The sequence below is a fragment of the Rhea americana genome, unplaced genomic scaffold, assembly GCF_003343005.1.
Source record: "Rhea americana isolate MKP2758 unplaced genomic scaffold, rheAme1 scaffold_35, whole genome shotgun sequence".
Taxonomy (NCBI): Eukaryota; Metazoa; Chordata; class Aves; order Rheiformes; family Rheidae; genus Rhea; species Rhea americana.
Genome location: NW_028186479.1, coordinates 31835 through 50733, shown reverse-complemented (window position 1 = coordinate 50733; position 18899 = coordinate 31835). Strand labels below are relative to the sequence as shown.

Genomic DNA, 18899 nt, shown 5'->3' with positions numbered 1-18899 from the left:
GCCATGGCTGGTCCTCAGGGGATATTCCCGCAGGATGCGAGCTAGTCCTTCCCAGGACTGGAAGGGTATATCAGCTGCACGTGGTTACTCCCTAGTAGCTGTCTGCCACACTCGTTGTGTCTCTGCCTTTCAGGAGCTAATTGGAAGCTGCTTGCGTATCTTAACATTGGAAGCAGTGTTTTGAGCTGATTCCACAAATCAGTGTAACCCAGCCTGGGTCTAAATCGCCCCGCAGTGCAACTGGAAATGCTGGGGCGCAGCGAGAAGGRAGCCGTGTTCAAACAGACGTGAGCCTGGGACTGGTGCAAGGAAAGGGCTGCTTGCCTCTGAACCGGGAAGGCGCAGGGCAGGTATCCTCAGTGCAGCGTAGCCCCTTTTCTGCGCAGCAGCCCCGGGCTCCCCCACGCAGCGCAGCAGAGCCCACTGACCCTAAGCCCCAGACCCCCTGCTCCTGCCAGGGAGCCTTGGCTCAGGACCCGCTTTCTGGGTACTGCTCGTGGCTCTGCTTTTCCCCTCTCCTCGGCCAACGTCGGCCGAGCGGCAGCCAGGGGAGCRCTTCATGCACGCCGCGGCTCGATTCCTCAGCCCTCCAGGGACTCRGACCTGTAGCTTTGTTTCCCTTGTGTCCAAAACGAGGGCTTGGACCCAGGTCTCCGCGGCATTAACCTAGTGTGYCACCAGCCTCAGAGCACACAGAAGTCGAGAACATTTTATCCAGGATAATCCTTAGCCTGGGAGCGAGGCAGAGACGGTTCTTGTTCAAACACACGGAAATGTGAAGCCTAAACTGCTTGGCACTTTGACACCCCGSAGTTAGGCACAGCAATGTGTTTCTGTTGTTGCATAAGCCCCAGCGTGTGCTAATCCTGCAGGGCTCATGGGGCCTTTTCCYCTTTGCAGAGTGGGGCTACAGGGCTTTGAAGCACCAAGGTGTATCCTGGAGAAAGACTGTAGCTGCTTGTAGGGTCTGTCCTGGCAGTCCTGAAGTTAAGAGAAATTTTGACGCAGCCGTGTCTTACTTGAGATAGACCCAGGAGAATGGCAGACCGAGGCTGCTCAGGCGTGTGTCTTGGTGGGAAGGAGGACCTGGCAGGGGACCATCGCATGCCTCCGTTTCCCTTTGTGAAAGGTGCGTATGTCTTACCTGCTCACACTGCAGGTTATTCGGGCAGGAGCTGCCTTTCCCAGAGTAGTTTCAAACCCCAGCACAGGGTTCCCCAGTCTCAGGTTACGTCTGTAGGCAGTGCTGCAATACAAGTAATGATACGTCGTGGTGTTTCTCTTGCATCAGTTTCAGTGTGTGTGCATGGCGTGTGTGCGCTCTGCATGCAGATGTGATGGCATGGTCTGCTCGTTTTATTAAGGAGAAAGCACACAGGGTTAGTCTGCGTCATCTGCATCGTACCTGGTACCTTACTGCTTTCCCTTCAGCTTGGCCTGTCCTCTCGGGGGGTATCTACTCCTCCCAGGGGCTGTAGGTTATCTCGCCTCTAAAGCAGTGCACAAAGGTGGGCAGAGCCAGGCAGCTCCCTGCGAGCTCTCTGCCTTGCAGGTCACTGCTGACTTTTCCAAAAACAGAGCCGTTCATATTTTTACTTGTTTAATTCACTGCCGGGTGTGATGCAGAAAGAGGTGGCTCATTTAGCCCAAAGCTTTRCAGACGGACCGAGGCGGAGGTAGGCCGGGCTTGCCGAAGGCTAGCCTGGGGAGGGCTGGCAGGGTCCCTGTGTATCAGGGGCTGCCCTCGCTCTGCCRGGACGGGGGGAGAGCTGGCTCTGCAGCGCTGTTTTCTAGGGAGCCGTTGAAGGCCATCGCAGGAAGAGGGCAGCACGCCAGCCTGGGCATCCCAGCAAGACAGCCAGGCRGGTTTAGTGAGATGCCTGTAAGTAACCGCGGTCCCCGATGCGGTGTGGCACCGCTCCGTGGGGCCAGAGGCTGCCCATTTCAAAACCTGCATTTAAACTTACGCTTGTAAGCCTTCCTTTTCCTCACTAAGGAGAGGTGAATAAGCTAGCAGGAAATACAAGCTTCTAGTATTGCAGATCCTACCAAAATTTGTTGTGTACCTTTGGTAGGACCAGAGGCGGGGGGGAGGGGGAGCAGGGAGAAATTCCCCTTATATTAAGGTGGTGCTTGCAGGTTACAAGGGAGAATCCCTGGCATGCAGGGGGCCCATGAGAAGAGCCCTCAATACCCCAGACCTCCGTCCAGGCCACGTACGGAGGGAGATCTGCTCTGGCAGGAAGGACAGGGTGAGCCCGAGCACACGCCAGGGCCAGGCAGAGGTAGGTCTGCCCAGAATTCCCATTTTCCCTAGCATCTCTTTCTGAACATTTCCAGCAGGAACGGCGGGACTGTCTCCAGATCTCGTCCTTCTGCTGCAGGGTGCAGTGCTGGGGATGGCAGCGGGATTAATGAGTTTACAAGTGCTTAGGCGTACGCAGGGCTGGACCTAGCATCCTCCATGTGGCCTGGTGTATTAGCCCCGCTTCTTCCCTCTGCCGCTCTCGTGGGATATGTGCTGCAGAGAGGAGCATGCCGTGCCTGGCCGCATCTCCTCATATGTCCTCCCGTGTCCAAACTTCAGCCTAATCACCTCATGCTGAGCAGTGCCATAGATTTATTTGGCAGAGGACAAAAACCCTCTGCTCTTGTCAACCCCCCCGCCTTAATTATTAGCACAGATGTTTAATCTGAGACTTCAGCCCCGTGTGGCGTGTGCCACATAGAGCAGAACTTCTCGTGTGCACCTAGTGCCGCTCACCAGTGTTCAGGGTRCACCGAGGGACAGTAATTAAATGCTGACAGTTTTAATGCTGTTTGGGGGGCTTTACCTGGTCARTCTGGAGGTCCCTCTTGCTGCTGCATTTGTGAAAATTAAATGCCTCTTATTAGCGGCACAACAGAGATCTGTAATACACCCAGCCGCGTGTACGGAGAGGCAGGGATGGATGGAGTTGGTGTCAGGGCAGCAATTGCTTATCATGCCTTATCTGGGAATATGAAACTGTATTGCATGACATCCAGAGGCAGGCTGAATAGATATGCCAATTCATCTCGAGCCCGGGCTTTGACAAGCTAGACTGCCCTTGTTGAAAGGCATCAGTCAAACAAGAGCTGCTGGCTGCTTTTCCCTTTCTTATACTTTCTCTCGCTCTCGCGCTCCGTCTCCCTCTCTTGCTGCCTCCCCTCCCTCCTTCCTTTTTATTTTTTTTTTTGCTAAGCTTTTTCCTCACAAAATTGAAAAGCTTTGGAAATAATAATAATAAAAGCCCCCCCAACTAATACCATTTTAAGTACCCCCCTCCCTCCCCAAATGGGATTGATAAGGAACCCCAGTGTATGAAGGCATGTTTAGATAACATTGAGAATATTATAGTGAGTGAGAGAAAGTAGGGGGAAAAGCTTCCTGCYGCGTCTAAGCCGGGAAAGGCGACGGCACCCTGGCTAATACGAGTGTTTAATATTTGATGTGTTGGGATAAAGCAGGATCACCTTCGAATTGAATTGAGTGTCAGAATGAGAATCTATTACTGAAATTCTTGTGTGATTTGACAGCAAAGCAGACGATGTTATTCTTCACTAGTTACTGCAATCTTCTCCCCTACATCACTTAAATATTTTTTTCTTTGCTTGAGTAAACACACATTATCCTTTTTTTCCCACCCCCTCTCCTTTTTTCTCTTCCTCTTTTATACTTATTTTTTTATTTTTTTTAAATCGAACCTGCCTTTTGCAGGGCTGATGGAGTAGATTGTTATTTCTTTATTTGTCCTATTAARTGGAATTCCTGATCGTTTAATCCTGCTTTTGTAAGTGATTTAAAAATACTTGAAAAGCTGTGAATGCAGCAGCACTTCTGACTAAACTGCTTAAAAGGGACAAGTTCTACCTGGGTYTGCGGGCAGCGGGGGAAATTCCTGCCTCACGACAGCCGGCGAGGGTCGCTGGGCCTGCGCCCGCGCGCCGGATGCTGCCGGGACCGGCAGACGAGGGCTTTGCGCCCCCGTCCAGGCGGGCGAGCRTCCTTCGGCGGAGCGGCGTTGCCGGCCCGCGGTTGGAGCACCCGCTTGYTCGCTGCCTGCCTCTTGCCCGAACGCAGCTGGCCTCAGCGCAGCAGCCGTGCTGCCGGAGAACTGGCCCGTGGGGTCGGGCCCGYGGCGGCATTCGGTTTGCCGGYGYCTTGCGCGGTGTTGGAAAGTTCGCRAGGCAAGAAATGCCGGCAAGAAGCGTCTAGTTCCCGTCCTCGCGCTGGGCTTTAAATTGCTCCCAGTTAAATAGGGTGTCGGAGGATTGCACTGGGAACCTTGTTGTACTGGGTGCTGTGCAGAGACTGCGCCAGAGACAACGCCAGCCCCAAAACCCTACAGTTATTGGGTTTTGCTGAAAACATTTTGAGCTGTGTTTAAAAGCCCACTTAGTCGTAGACATGACCTCTTTCTTCCTGCCAGCGTACGAACTAATAGAAAACCTTGACACCTCGTCACGGAAGCAGCTGAATGAGGTGAGTGGAGGGAAATGCTTATTTTGGGCGTATGCAGCACACGGTTGACATGACAAGAGGAAGAAGATACCTTTGCTGTCGGGAAGTCATTTTCTCCGTTGCGAAAATGTCACCGGGGTCAGCTCCAATCCGCAGGCTGCTGCGTGAGGCCTGAGCCCGGGGGAGCCCATCCTGCTCCCGCCGCTTTCAAAGCCGGGCGAGAAGCGGTCCGGAGGGAGAACAGCGGGGGAAATTTCACCGCTGCTTTTTTTCTGTTTAGGAATGGTTTTTTCTCAGACATAGTTTTTCTTTTGAAGATTTCTRACCAAAACTTTAACCGGAAAATGTCGTTTTTTATTCCTTAACACCACCCTTCAGCCTTTTTCCACATCACTGCACACCTTCACTCCTGGAAGGATTTTTCCAAAAAGGAATATTTTCTCCCTGTCTGAAAGTGTCCATATTAATGTTCAAATTAATACTCTCACGGCTCGTGCGTGGCGCCACGGCTGCACGCCGTGCCTCTGCCCAGGGCTCCCGCTCTGCAGCGGCAGGAGCCGGAGGGACCACGAGACACCCTGGTGCCATCGCAGTGCACGGGGCCCCTCTCCCCTCCTTCCCTTAAGCGGAAGGCCCCAAACCGCGAGCTGCGTGGCCTCCGGGCTGAGGCCGCTCAGGTGGATTTGCACCCAAGACGGTGCAGTTCTTTCTGCGGCAGCTTTAGYGCAGAGGGGCTGGGGGCTGGCGGAACAGGTCCTGCAGCCTCCCCGAGCGATACGCCAGCCCCTTCCTGCTGGAGGGAGCGCGTGGGAGCGCAGGAGGAGTTTGTGAGGCTCCCGTGTAAGGGCGCATCCTGACCTTTGCACAAATGCCCTGTTTGCATGATGCGAGATGTTAAATCTTGCCTTAATGTGACTGCCAAACCCCAGATTTTGTGAAGTGTGCCGGGCGCTTCTCCATAAATAAATGATGGAGCATTATTCAGTCCACTTAGATCAATACATCAGCTTGACAAGTTCCAGTTCTGGGAATTTTCTGATCCCCTGAAACATCTCCTCTGCAACTGTGCTGCTTATAAACTGCAGCRGTGTAACCCAAACAAGCGCCTGCTCCCCGGGGCCCGGCAGGCAGTGCAGCTTGGTGGTCGAATTGCCGCTGTGCTRCCTCTGGCTTTTGCAGCCTGCGGCAGGTGCCGTCCGGGCTTTTCCTCGGAGCTGTTTCTCTCTCCGGCGGCGAGCTGTGCCCCTGCCTCTCCGGCCGGGTGTTTTGTGCGACAGTGGGGTCCAGGGGGGCCAGCAGCCGGGCGCTGCCTCGTGCCCCAGCCAGCGTCTGCACCCGCTGCAACGTCTCCTCTTTGCTTTTGCATGGGGCTAACGCCGGGTGCTGTGACGCTGCAGCAGCGCAGGCTGCGTGACCGTCTGGATAAAGCAGGGCACGTTGGCCCCCGGCATCGCTCGGCCCCCGGCTCCTGTGCCTGTGTCTTCTCCCCTGCTGATTCCYCCTGCCTCGGGTTTTCTGCAGGTTACCCAAGGTACAGGTTACCTAAGGACTTGCCTCCCATACTGGTACTTCTGACAGGGTGTGGATTATCTGTGGTGTTGCCTATATGCATGAAAGTACAGTATGTTTCCTAATCTCCCGCTGCTGCCAGTGCTCATTTATCGCAGGAGGATCTGCTTACCTTTGATTTGAGATCCCTGCATTGGGGAACTGGGGTAGTACTTKTCTGTGAACCGCTGCGTGTGCCGATGGGATTGTGCAAGCAAATAAATATAATTAATAATAATCTGACTTCAGAGGAGTATTGGCAGGGAGGTAAGTGCAGGCTTCATAGAATTACAAACAAAAACAGGAAAAGGGAGACCTTTCTAAGAGCTGGTATGGATGGAAGTAAGCGTGTTCAAGCAGCTTGAAAATCATTTTGGAAAAACAATTTTGCTAGTTTTTAGCAGACAAGCATTGTTATGCTTGTCTGTAATTCAGAATTTTGACCAAGAGTATTTTAAAATAGTTTTTAAAAAGATGCCTACATTTTTAGCAATTAGGATGTAGACAAAAAGCAAGTGCCACAGGGTCCTCTTCTCCCGCTGGTGTTTCACCTGGAAGGGAGCAGCCCAGTGCCTGCAGCGCAGGGCTGAAGTCAGAGGGAGGGACAAATCACTGTTCCCTGGTGAAACGGGTCGCGTGGCATTTTTTTTAAAACCCTTCGGTTTCCGAGTGACCCGGGCTGCATCAGATTTTCTCACGCTTTTCTGCGGGGGTAAGTGCTGAACCCTGAACGTGCCGGCCCCGCGGCGCGGCTGCGGGCACCTCCGACCCTGCCGCCTGGGGAGCCCTGTGCCGGGGAACGCCGGGCACTTCCTATCTTGCTTTAACAGTCAGAAGAAGAACTTTCCTGTTTAAAGATTAAACGTTATGTTTAAATATTAAACAGTAAAGCTCCTCGCTCTTGATTGTGYGGCTGCTGCCGGCAGGCGGCTCAGAATTGCCAATTTTAATTAAAAAACTTTATTTTCAGATACAAGCCGCCACTCTCACATCTCGGCGCTCCTCCCCTCCAGACRGGCGCTGCTCCCTGCAGACTGGGTGCTTGCTTCTCTGGTGGCCTGTTTTGTTCTGTGCCTTTTTGCGCCCCTCATTTCCATCTGCCTGCACCAACGTGACAGTCTCTGCAAGCCCTGAAGTGTGAGCGGCCTCGTCGGGGACTGATCAATGCCCCTGGCACTTCCTTCCAAAACCCCAGGAAAAACAATTAAAACCCAATCGATCCTGCAGACAGCTTTGAATATGCATAAGTGCACACTTGACCTTCAGTGGTCAGGGCAACTTCCACAGTGGCTGCTTAGCTAGTTTGCTCAGGTATTGCAGCTGTACCAAATGACCTTGATTAGCAAAGCAAAATGCCATGCAAAAGAGGGCCCGATGCGGATCCGGAAGGCCATGGCCCATGGCACGGGCTGYCTGCCTTCCCGGGCTGCCCCGTGCCTCTCCCTGGGGCTCGGGGCCGGGAGCCCAGTGCAGAGCGGTGGTCGAACCCAGGTTTTAAGCGGTGTGGGGCCAGTCTTGAGCTGAGGCTCAGTTGCTGGAGGGATGGGCTGCGCCACCTCGCGCCGCTCGGCTGCCCTCCGGCTCCCGCGTGCTGTGCTCGGTCCAGTTGTGCAGGTCTCTGGCACGTTTTTGGGCCGTGCTGTCTGCCCAGGCCTCCGGGCTGGCCGTCRCCTTGCAGCTGCAGGCAGGGCAGTTGGTCCCAGACCTCTTGGCTGAGCATYGCTGCCGCAGGTGCTGGTGGCCCCAGCAGCTCTCCCGCCCCTGTGCCAGGCCTTGGGCTGCTTTGCACCYAGTGGGTACCCAGCACGGCGCAGGAGCTGAGCAGCAGGACGGCTGGCAGAACCAGGGGGGGTTCTCCCCAGCGTTGCTGGTTCAGTTGTTGGGTTTTAATTCAGCCTTGGTGGCTGGAGAAAGCAGACTGGAATGGCCCGTGTCCCGAGCTTCCCAGAGCTGCCCCCATGACTTTCCTGGTTCCTGCCACCCTTCTGGCAGGAGTCAGAGGACAGGCCCAGCGCCGGGCAGGCAGTCTGCAAGCGCTGCAGTGGGGTAGCTCAGAGCCTGGGGGCTGCGCCCTGCTCCCTTGCTGTCCGATGCGTCTGCTCCCCAGGCATGCGGGGACRGCCCTTCCCAAAGACGCTGCCGGCAAACCTGGGCCTGCATCGGCTGGTGCTGAGCRCCCGGGCCGTCGCCAGCTGTGCCTGGGCTTGCTCTTTGGGCCGGAGCCCAGGAGAGGGAGCCACACACAGAGCTGCTGCAGCCTTCACCCYGGCTGCCTGGCAGACGGGTGCCAGGGGCCCATCCGGCACCCGCACCCTTGGCTCCCCCTGCTCCCGGSCGACCGCCTGGGATTCAGGCTGCAGGGAATCTCGTCAGCGATGAAGATATCAGCGCGTGTTTGTTGAAGGCAAAGGAAACCTCCCTGTTGTGTACACAAAGTGTAATTTCAGTGAATTATGCATAGACTTAATTAGGAGTTTTAATTGCTAATCATCTCCCAATAGGATTAGCAATGCTGTCTATTAATTATCTGTGGAGCCCTCTGTTTTGCTAAGGCAGGAGTAACAAAGCAGCATAAATGGTTACACAGACCAGTAATAAATTACCTCCCCCAAACCCACAGCTCCCTGGGGAYGGCCAGCAGTGGGGCTGCGGAGAGGGGCTGGCTGTGCCCGCCGCCAGCAGAGCAGCAGGTAGCCAGGCAGAGGGGCTGGCAGCCGCACTGGCACGTGGCAGCAGCCCCTGGTCGCAGCCTGCGGCAGGGGTGGCCCGTGTCGGCATGAGGAGCTCCTTTGCTCTCCAGCTGTCCCAAGCAGCTTGCCTCTGGCTGAGGCCACCATTGCCAGCCTGCCGCTCTCCCAGTTCGGCCCCGTTCCCACCGCAGGTGGCACCTCCCCAGACATTTTCAACCCCACTCTCCTTGGCTATCGCCGCTAGCAGCACAGAGGGTGGTGGTGATGGCCTGCAGCATTGTGGCCGCAGTTAGCGATGATCCCCGCTGCAGGAGAGAGATACGCGCTGCTGGATTGACCTGATCTCATCTGTGGACAATGGTCCTCACGGCAGCAGAGATAGTGCCACCGTGAGCAGCGCTAAGCCCACGCGCCAGTCTTACTGCTCACAATGCRGCGGTAAGCTTAATTCCTCCAGATGAAGAAGATATGGGGCTGTCAGACCGTAATTACAGACATGTGTATGACACAGAGGCCTGGCTGCCTTCGGATTTGCATTGTCCTGTGGGTTTTTGCTGCTCAGGTGTCTCACTGCCCGTCGCTCCTGCCGTATGATGCCATGGGCGTGGGGCAGGCCCCCTCTGGCCAGGCTCTGAGCCGTGGGGTAGCACCAGCATGTCCTAGTAGGGTTTCTCCCAGTGATGGTGAGCCCAGAGTGGTTGCGGGGGTTGCAAGGCAATTTTGTGGACTGGGACTCTGTCAGCAGAGAGGAGATGGGAGACTGGGAGTGCCGTGGTTGCCAGAGGGGAAGCAGCTGCAGGCTTGCCAGTCTAGGTTCTCACATCCCTGTGACTCCTGCTGCTGACCTGAGCCGTCCCGTGCAGCTCTGGCCACCCTGGCCTTGGTGAGGCAGGAGGGCAGGCAGAATGGTGCTGGAGCAGCCCCAGGATGAGCTCTCTGCCCCTGGTTTGCACCCGGCCAAGGCCAGGAAAGGTGGCCTTGCTTTTTSCTGAACCAGCACGCTGCCCAGGCGGTTACAAGGTGTAGGAGGGCACAGCTCTGCTGCGAGTTGTTGGCAGTTGTCCACTGCTTTTCTCCTGCTCCTAGCTGGTAGCTCCTCCTGGTCATACCCCTGCTAGATGCAAGCTGCTGCTCACAGCAGGAGGTAGGAGGGTAGCACCYGAGGAGACAGGTCTGCTGTGACGGGGTGAGCCAGCCCAGAGCAGTGTTGGGTGCTCACATGGTGTGGGATTGTGGTAGACCAGAGGCTGCTCTGCAGGGCTGTGAAGGTGATGTGCCAGTCTGTATTRAATATATTGAATTTGGATGCCACATGTGCCTGGAGGAGCAGCCAGGCCTGGGCGAGCACAGGCAGCTTCCAGCAGCAGAGTGCTCCTCCAAGCGTGTCCACGTGTGAGCTGCGTGATGGTCTCACCCTCTGCTTCTCTCTTCCAGGCGTACAGCTTTGCCATGGGGAGTTGGCCAAAGAACGGGCTCTTAGACATGAACAAAGGACTGAACCTACAGCACATAGGGAGGCCTCACAGCGGGATAGGTGAGTGACGCGGCCCTGCRCCCTGCCCTCCCCTGCGACTGCTGYGCCAGCGTGCTCGGGATGTGCCTCGGCTCCGAGAGCTGGTCTGAGGTGGGGTGGTGAGAGCCAGCCAAAGGGTTGTGGGGTCTCTGGCTGGTGGAGGGGAAGGGCGGGCAAGATTTGTGTCCACTTTGGTCTGGGCTGCGTATCCCTGACCTCTTGTTAACTTCCCTGTCACTCCCAGAGGTGGCATCTTTTTGCCAGGCTGTGGCTTATCTCCAGGCCTCTGTGTCCACCAGGGCACGTGTGACAAACGTGTGCCTGGACCCATGCCTGCCGCACACCTGCAGCACCCATACCCCAGCCAGAATGGAGATGGCTGGAGAGCAAGTCCCAGCTCTTGGCCTCCTTCTTGCACATTCTTCTGATCAGGGGTTGCCCTTCTCCTTGGCAGTGCTCAGGCTGGGGTTGGGCATGGGCATGGGCAGTGCCAGCRCTCTGGGCTAGTACTCCAGCTGCTTTGGATGCTGCATTCGTCCTTGGAACGGAGCCTCCTGTGTGTCCAGTGCTGCTGGATAGAGCAGCTTTGGGAGCTGGCAAGCTCACTCTGTAGAGTGAGGATGCATGGCCCCGGCTGGAGAACTGAGCCGTCTTCTGGTTTGCTCACACGTGGTGAGTTTCGTGGTCCCACTGCCTGCTCAAAGGTAAACAACTGCGACCACTGTGCATACTGGCACAGCTCCATGTTTCCCCTTGTTCCTTCACACTAGAGATCACAGTAACATGAAGAGGGAGACCTAGCCTGGGACACTGAGGCTGGGAATCTGCCTGCTGATTAATGGTGGAGGCACAGAGCTGAGGTGGCCCAGCTGGCCACCTGTGGTGGCCCAGCTCTGTGTGGGCACACTGGAGACCTAGCCCAGATTCTCTGGGATGTGTGCAGGGCTGTAACTCAGAGGGCTGCATCTCTCCTGCCTGCCTTGTTTCTCCATGGGGCGTTGGATCACTTCTTTGAGATCAGGAGCCAGGTGTTCCCCCTGCCTCCTAGCTCTTTTTCCGCTGTCACTTGTGAGCATTTAAGTTTGCAAGAAGGTAAGATTTACTTGGAAAAGTCACCTGCTATCTGGGCCTCGAGGAAGCTGTTTAATATTGTTTCAAGACTCTAACCATTAAACTCTCCAATCAATCCAAGTTAAGAGGATGAATTATTTAAAGCTCACCAGCTTTTAATTAGCAAGCTCCTTTTGAACTATGGATCTGGTTGCATTATTGACAGAGATAGCATTAAAATTTGCTTCCATGCCTGGGAGCAGGCTTGTCTTGCTTGTGTGCTGTGTTGGGGGGATCACAGGGAGGGAGCCAGGACCAAGGGAGTTGTGTATATGTCCTACTCGGGGAGTTTGGGCTGTTCTTAGGGAACCCCTGGGCTGGGCAGGCTTGTTTCGTGCCTCTTCCCTCACTTTATTTATGGCGAGAGCTCTCTGTTGCTGTTACCTCTTGCTCTGGCAAAGCTTCCCACACCTCTGCAGTCTGCTCTTGGTTTCTGCCTGTGGTTATCTCAGTGCTGTCGGCTTGCAAGGGTGTCTTTCTGCCTGTCCGAGGTCAGAGAGATGCTGTTCACATCCCCCGCTGCTCCATTCCTTTAGGAGGATTTTGCTTCTTCGGTTCTGCCGAACGCCTCTCTGGGGGAGCCCTCCCGACCGCTCCCCGGGCAGCGCGAGCCGCAGGCGGGCTGCCGCAGGCGAGCGGCGTGGCRAGCGCCGGCAGCCAAGCTCCCTTCTCGCAGCCCGGTGCCTAACCCTCTGTCCCAGCAGCAAACCCACCTCCCCTCCTCTTCTTTTCAAACTCTGCTGGGAAGTGATATATATACATAGGTGCCRCGAAGGAGTGTCAGTCCAGCAGCGTGAAGGCCTCTGCGGCCCTGACAGCACCGGCAACATGCTCGTGCCCGGGGTGTTGCAGCCTCCTGGCTGCTCGGGTCGAGCTGGGTCTGCCCCGGGGCTCTGCGATCCTCTGCCTGCCTGCAGAGATGGCAGCCRGTTGGCACCCAGTGCCTGGTGGCTTTAACACCCCAAAAGTGAGCTGGAGGCACAGCTCGTTATGCGGCAGCCAGCGCRGCCAGGGAGAGCAGCTTCTGCCGCCTGCCAGCTCGGGCACGGTGGGAGGGAGCCCCAGCGCCGGCTGTGCCAAGGCTGCTGGCTTGGCGGCTGGTTGCTCCCGTGCCTCCCGAGAGTTGCTGCTGTCTGGAGACATGCATTGCCTCGGGTTTAATCTGGGCACCAGCCTGCTGGCTTTTCAAGCCTTAGACACGGATCAGGGGCCCGGGCTGTGCTCTGACACAGCTGTCCCGCTTGCTCCCGGGTGCCCCGAGAGCTGGGCAGTCTGGCTGCTGTCTCAGGCAGGGCTCAGGGAAGCACCCCTCTTTCCTGCTCTCCACTGCTCTCGCTGCAGGCCTGGGAGGAACCATCCATTTCCATGCTCAGGGTGGCCCTTCCCTTTCCTCCCGGGTTGTAAGGAGCCTTGCTCCTGACAGAGCCCTGCAGACCCAGCCGAATAAATGACTCGTTTTCGGAGAGCTGCTGCTGGCAGAAGAGTCAGGAGAGGCTAACCTACTGCTTTSTCACCTCTTGTGGGAGCTCTGCTCCCGTCTGCAGTGGGACAGGAGCTGGCTGTGGCTCCAGCGATGCTCTCGGGCAGTCTGGAGCCTCCCTTCTCTTTTGTGACTGGTACTGGGGTGCAGTAGGATYAAGGGAAATTGGGGGGCTGGGAAGGGGGTCCCCAGGGCTGCCCAAGGCACAGAGCAGAAGGGTGGGTGTAACCTGACGCTCGGGGCCCTCGGAGGCTGCTGRGCCATCCCCTGCAGAGCTCCAGCTAAAAAGCAGCTTTGTTTCTTGCCGCTTAGTTTCTTGCCCAGAAGTCTGCAAACCAAGGAGGGCTGCGAACCACACAGCAAGGAGACGAGTTAGCCAGCCACTGTGGTTTCACAAATAGTGTGCCGTGTCGGAGAGTCCCCTTTTCCAGGGGGTCGAGGAGTGGTCCAGGAGGAGGCAGGCAGTACTATAAATTTACAGCTTAGCTATGCAGGGATGTGCRACATGGGTGTTTCCTTTTAAACTTGACATGAAAATTGCAGTGGATGGCCACTTCTTTTTGCRAAGAAAATTGCAAGGAATTTTGCTGTCTTCCTGATCGGTTGTATCTCATTTTGTTTTCAAATCTGCTCTGCTTCACCAGGTCACCAGATGTCTGCTCCCAGTCCGTACACTTTACGTGCTCTGGGAYCAGTCCTGCTCAGTGCTCCGACTCCTCTCCTTCATGTTGCTTGAAATCCCTAGGAGTTCAGGGCACTCAACAGCCCAGCAGGGTCAAGGCCAGATTCTTCATGGAAACTTAGAGGGAGTCTGTGGTGGAACAGGGTGAAGTCTTCAGCCACATTCCCTGAGAAACAGGGCTGTGCATATGCAACAGCAAAGTGCTGAGCAGGGCTTGTGTTGCTTTCCTCTGGTTTCTGCCCACAGGAAAGCAAGCTGCAGATCTTGTTGAGGGTTAGTAAAGTGTTTTGTGTCACCAAAGCATCATGCAAGCTGCCTTGTGGCTGGAAGGGTAGAGGCCTGGTGCAGTGAYTTAAAGGGAGGGAAAGGATAAAGAAAGGGGGAAATGTCAATATTTCAACTTGTTGATAAGTGCCAGGCAGAATAAGTGGGAAAATCCTGCTCCAGACAATGAGGATGCAGGGAGTCCTGCAGAAAGAAGCAAAAGAGAGTGAAATCTGTTCTTTCATTTCTTTCCGTAGTTTGATATTTCAATTATAAGGATTCCCTCCAGGCCAAATTTGGCACTAAGGAGAAGGGAGGGCCTCCTGCAGCTTCTGTCTCTCTTCATACATGGATTCGATGGCTGTGAACTCAGCTGTTGGCTAGAGGATCTTGGGGTCAGGAACTTCTTTTTATCTGGTGATTTCTTGGCCCTCAGCAAAATATGTTTGAGTCTTGCCAAGAAGTTATTCATCGAGCTGATGTGTGCACACTGAAGTTCTTAAAACGTTTGTTTGAGATGCAGCTTGCCAAAAAAAGAGCTAAAGGTTTTAATGAGGGTCTTGGGACTCTCCAGCAAAGGCCAGCATTCACAGGCTTCCAGTCTAGATTGCTCCTAGATTTTAGCCAAATTGTGTTGATCTTGTTGCACAAGCTGCCTGCCTTCACAAAGCTGCAGCAGGCAAGCGGATGCCTTGTCCTGGGCTGCAGAGAGTAGGCTCCAAGCAGAGAGGCCTTCCCATGGCATCCTGGCACCTCTCACCCTCTGAGCCTGGGTGCAGAGCAGTGTGCTGCTGCTGGAGACATTTCGGCCACCTTCATGCCCCACTGAGAGGGGCTCAGAGACAGCTGCAACTCTTTATCCCCCGTTCTGTGTTGTGGGAGGCAAAGGGCTGGGGAAGTTTTCTGTCTGGGAAGCAGGATCTGGCTTGAGGGGCAAGAAAAGAAGTAAAATCATCCTGTGAGTGGCAGAAATGGTGCAAGTTTGGCAGCTCTGAGTACAAGAGCAGCAGCAGTTGACCTGGTCTCAGCCAAGCGTTGAACAAGCCTTGAATGGCAAGGCTGCAGAGCCAGATGACCTAAAAGCCACCTGAAAAGCACCTGTAAATGGAACAGTGGCAGAGATGGGTGACAGAGTATTTTAGTCCCTGTTTTCGGAGTCTCAGGGGCTCCTGCCTGTCTGAAGCCTTGTAGTGCCCTCTCACAGACCACATCCCAGCCACGGCATGTGGTTTTGGCTTTGTGCAGCTCTTCCTCAGGCTGATGCTTGCTGCCAGGCTGCATGTGTGGCTGGCCAGGAGCCCAGGGCCTTCTCCTTTACAACGCCGAAGCTGTCAGAGCTTCGAGGCACAGAAACAGGTTGTCCAGGGTGGCACAAGAATCTCTTCACTGGTGGTTGTTAGGGACAGTTTAGACATCTGCATATTATGGCACTGGCTCTTCATTYGGAGCAGATGAGCGGACGAGGTGGCCTTCTGCAGCCCCTCAGGACTGTCTTCCCTGGCTCCATCCTCTCACTATTTGAGTCACTGTTGGCCGTTCTGAGCATGAGTCAAAGGCATTACAGTGTTTTGTAGACAGAAGCMGTGTTTTCCCTGGCTGGTGACTTTTAACTCCACTGGTGACGACCTTACGTTCACCGTGGCTGAGCATAAGTGCGAAGGGTGTTAACGTGGAGGAGCCGAGGCTTTGTCAGGACGTTAGTACTTCCTCATGGAGCCAAGGCTTCAGGCTGCCCCTCTTCACTTGGTCCGTGTCCTTCCCAGCCCTGCTGCTTCCCCTCCTGCTCTCACCAAGGAGGTTTCCATTGCTTTTCCCAGCTCTGCCTCCAATCTGCTGCCTCGCCTTGGTCATGCCAAACCTGCACCCTCGGAGACAGGGGAGCCACCAGGTACCAGAAACCAGGAGTGTTCCCTGGTGCTCTTGATGAGGAAGYGTCTTTCTGGGAAGGACAGAGGTTTTGGGGAGGTTGCCTGCTAGCTCGTTCTGCTCACGTAGTAACATCGGTGGAACCGTGTTCTCTCATCGAGGTCTCTACACTGAGTTGCAGAGATTGACATAAATCAGAATGATTTAAAACACTAGGTTTTAGTTCTAATTTAAATCAGCCAACAGGGCACCTAGATTCAATAATTGATTTTATTCTATTTTTACTCTTCTTTTTTTTGCCTATTTCCCTGAAAAAAGGTCAAGTTTTACTGACCCATCAAAACATATTCAGCTCTACCTTCCACTGCCTGTGTTTTAAATCTGATAATTCTTTTGTTCATCAAATATCCTGTATTTGCTACATTTATTTTGATTGATTATGTAACATAAGACTTTATTCTTAGTTTTTAGAAATTTCTTACATTAGAAAATTATATATTGCTACTTCTTATTAAAGAGGTGGTGATTAAGTTATTACTCAGGTTTGAGTAGTATTGCTTTGGATGAAAATTGGAATGCAATGTTAAAGAACTCAAGTAGTAGTTTAAATTATTTTTATTAGTGAAATCATGTCTGCCTTGCATGTACGTGATACAGAAGGAAAAAGCAAGTTTCAGAATTTTTTTTTGTCAAAAGCACCTGAGATATGAAACAGAAGAAGTGAGAACAGTGCTTAGTGAGTTGAACGAGGGTTTCTGAAAACCACCCTTTCAAGATTTTAGAATTAGTAAGTCTGATCCTCTCCCATGTAAGTTTTGTTAGTTGTTTGTTTTTATGAYTGTGGGAAAGCTAAAAGGTGCGATCTTTCTTTTTTTCCAGTCCTTCTGTTGCTTCTGAGCTCTAAATGAGCCAGTTACTGACCTGAAAATACTGAAAGAAGGAAAAAGTTTCTGCATGTGCAGAAGCAGTTACTGCTATGAGAGTTTGTTTCCCRTTTGTCCGCTCTGGTTCCATGTTCACAGCTCGTGATCTGCAGTGGATTGGCAGCCTTTAAAACGTGGTATTAGGCAACACTTCTTGCTATCAGTCTTATATTATTTAACAGATTCTATTAAGTTTAGACTTCAGCATGCAGATTATTGTGATTCCAGATTTAATTCTGAATGTCGTGTGGGGGGGGGTTCTCTTTTCAATTTCTTTTTTCTTTTTTTTTTCTTTTTTTTTGGGGAGGGATTTAAGAAGAAAGTAAGCAGGCTGCTGTGTCTTTTGCTAATGAACCTAAAGTACACGATGAGTGCAGGATGGGAAGCCGAACGCGGGTGTCCAAGGGGCCGGGGGAGAGCCTGCAGCGTCCTTCTCCTGTATCACTCCCACCCCGCTGCTGAGCCCGGAGGCTGATGGAGAGCGTGACTGCAGAGCTCGAGGAGGGRCGAGCCGCGCGGCACGGGCTGTGTCCGCCCTGGCGGGGGAGCCGCGTGCCCTGCGCGGGCTCAGCCGCCTCCTCGCGCTGTGCCAAGTGCACCGGGACCAGAAGGGCTGTCCTGACGCGACGCCTCGCTGGGCGGCCGCGGGATGATCCTGCAGGCCCTGCTCGCTGCCGTGYGCTTTAGTCTGGGGATGGCAGCAGGGTCTCGCACAGCTGGGCCTGTGCCGCGCTCCCTCCCGCCCCCGCGCCGGCAGTCCCTGCGTGCGGGGCTCTGCCTGGCCGGCTGGAGAAGCCCTACCTCTTTCGGCAGGTCAGCAGCCCATGTGGCGAGCGACCCAGCAGGCTCAACTGTGTCTTTCCAGCTCCGTCTCTCTCTTTTCATTTACTGATGGGAAATCTCGGAAGGTTAGGGTGTGACACCGTTCCTGATCCGCAGCATTAATTAGGCCTCGGAAAGAAGAAGAGGAATTGCGCGTTTTTAACAGAGGGGTTAATGGGATGCTCGCAGAGTAGACAGTTTTAATGAGCTTCAACTCGATGTGCAGTGAGTTTACTCTCCGTGTTAAAAGGGTCACACTGCAGTAGTTTGATGTGGATTGTCTCCCGGCCCCCGGTGTCATAGGTGAGCGGCTGTCAGAGTCCAGTCAGAGCACATTTACTTAGTGACACGATTCTAATTAACTACCAGCGCCGGCCGCGCCGCGGGGAGCCGGCCGAGCGCCGGCCGGGGGTGCCTCCTGCCCGGCTCCGCCGCCGCTCTCCCCGCGCGCGGCTCGGCTTGCTCGCGGCCCGGAGCGGCCGGGGCGCTCTGCGCGCTGACATTGAAGGAGAGGGCGGCGGGGGGACGCGCTCGCTCGGCGCGGGCAGTGACGGGTGCCTTTCGCCGTCAGCCCGCGCTGTCCCCCGGGAGCGTGGGCGGCTGGCCCGTGAGCCTCGTCGTCACCCCRCGAGGTCCTCGGAGCTCGCTGGCTTTATTTCAGCCTCCTCTGWTTGCTCCCTTGCTTTTTCCCGGCTCCCTGGGGGTGCAGGCAAGCCGCGTGCAGCCCGAGCCTCCAGCCCGCTGTGGGATGAGCCCTGGCGGGGTCRGGGTGCTGCTCCAGAAACCGCAGCCGGCATGGTGCCCCAGCGCGATGGGCTCTCTGCTCTTGGCAGCGTTTTGTGACGTTCCCCTCTGTGTGTCTGCCTCCTTCCCTCTTGGCCCGCGTGGCCCTGGCTGGCATAGATGGTCCTACCCGCCCAGTCCTTCCCAGGGTGCTGGAGAAGCGTTTGGAGACCCCCTTCTTGCCCCGCTGGGAATAGAGCAGGCAAACCCCGTTATTTCGGCTCTTTGTTTCTCGGCGGAGGTCGCAGGCAGCCGGTGCCCTACCCGGGGGCAGCGCCATTTGCACAGCACGATCCTTTTGCCAGGAGAGGCCAAGAGCCACAGCACCAGCCCAGGTGCTGCGGGGCACGAGAGGGAGCAGGGCAGGGGCTGGGTGCTGCGGGGCAGGGAAGTGAGCAGGGCAGGGGGCTGGCTTGGGGCCGCTCTGCCCCAGCCACCAAGGGGCTTCCTTTCCCTTGCAGCCTAAGGCAGAGAGGAAGAGGCTCCCGGTTAAATAATTAAAAGAGACTTAAGCAAAAATCAACAGAAATGTCATCAAATGAGCAGTGTCATTTTGAATTAGTGCTTGTAAAGGTCAGGCGGATCCAGAACAGGTGGAGCGGATGTTCCCCGAGTGTTGCAAGAAGGCAGAATATCCCGGCGCGGAGGGAGGCAGGGTGGCGGGACCGGCCCGCCGCGCCGTGGCGTGCGGCTGGGCCGCGGGAGCAGGGACGGGGTGGCACGCGGGTAGCAGGG

The 18899-nt window shown here is 55.1% G+C and overlaps 1 protein-coding gene across 1 annotated transcript in view; it reads left to right on the top strand.

Annotated features, from left to right (window-relative positions):
* The window catches only part of ERI3 (ERI1 exoribonuclease family member 3), a 93253-nt gene extending 82990 nt beyond the window's left edge, over positions 1-10263 (top strand). The window contains exon 6 of the mRNA XM_085311738.1: positions 10156-10263. Coding sequence (XP_085167864.1) covers positions 10156-10263 — 108 coding nt within the window. The remainder of the gene's footprint in view (positions 1-10155) is intronic.
* Positions 10264-18899: the final 8636 nt, after the last annotated feature.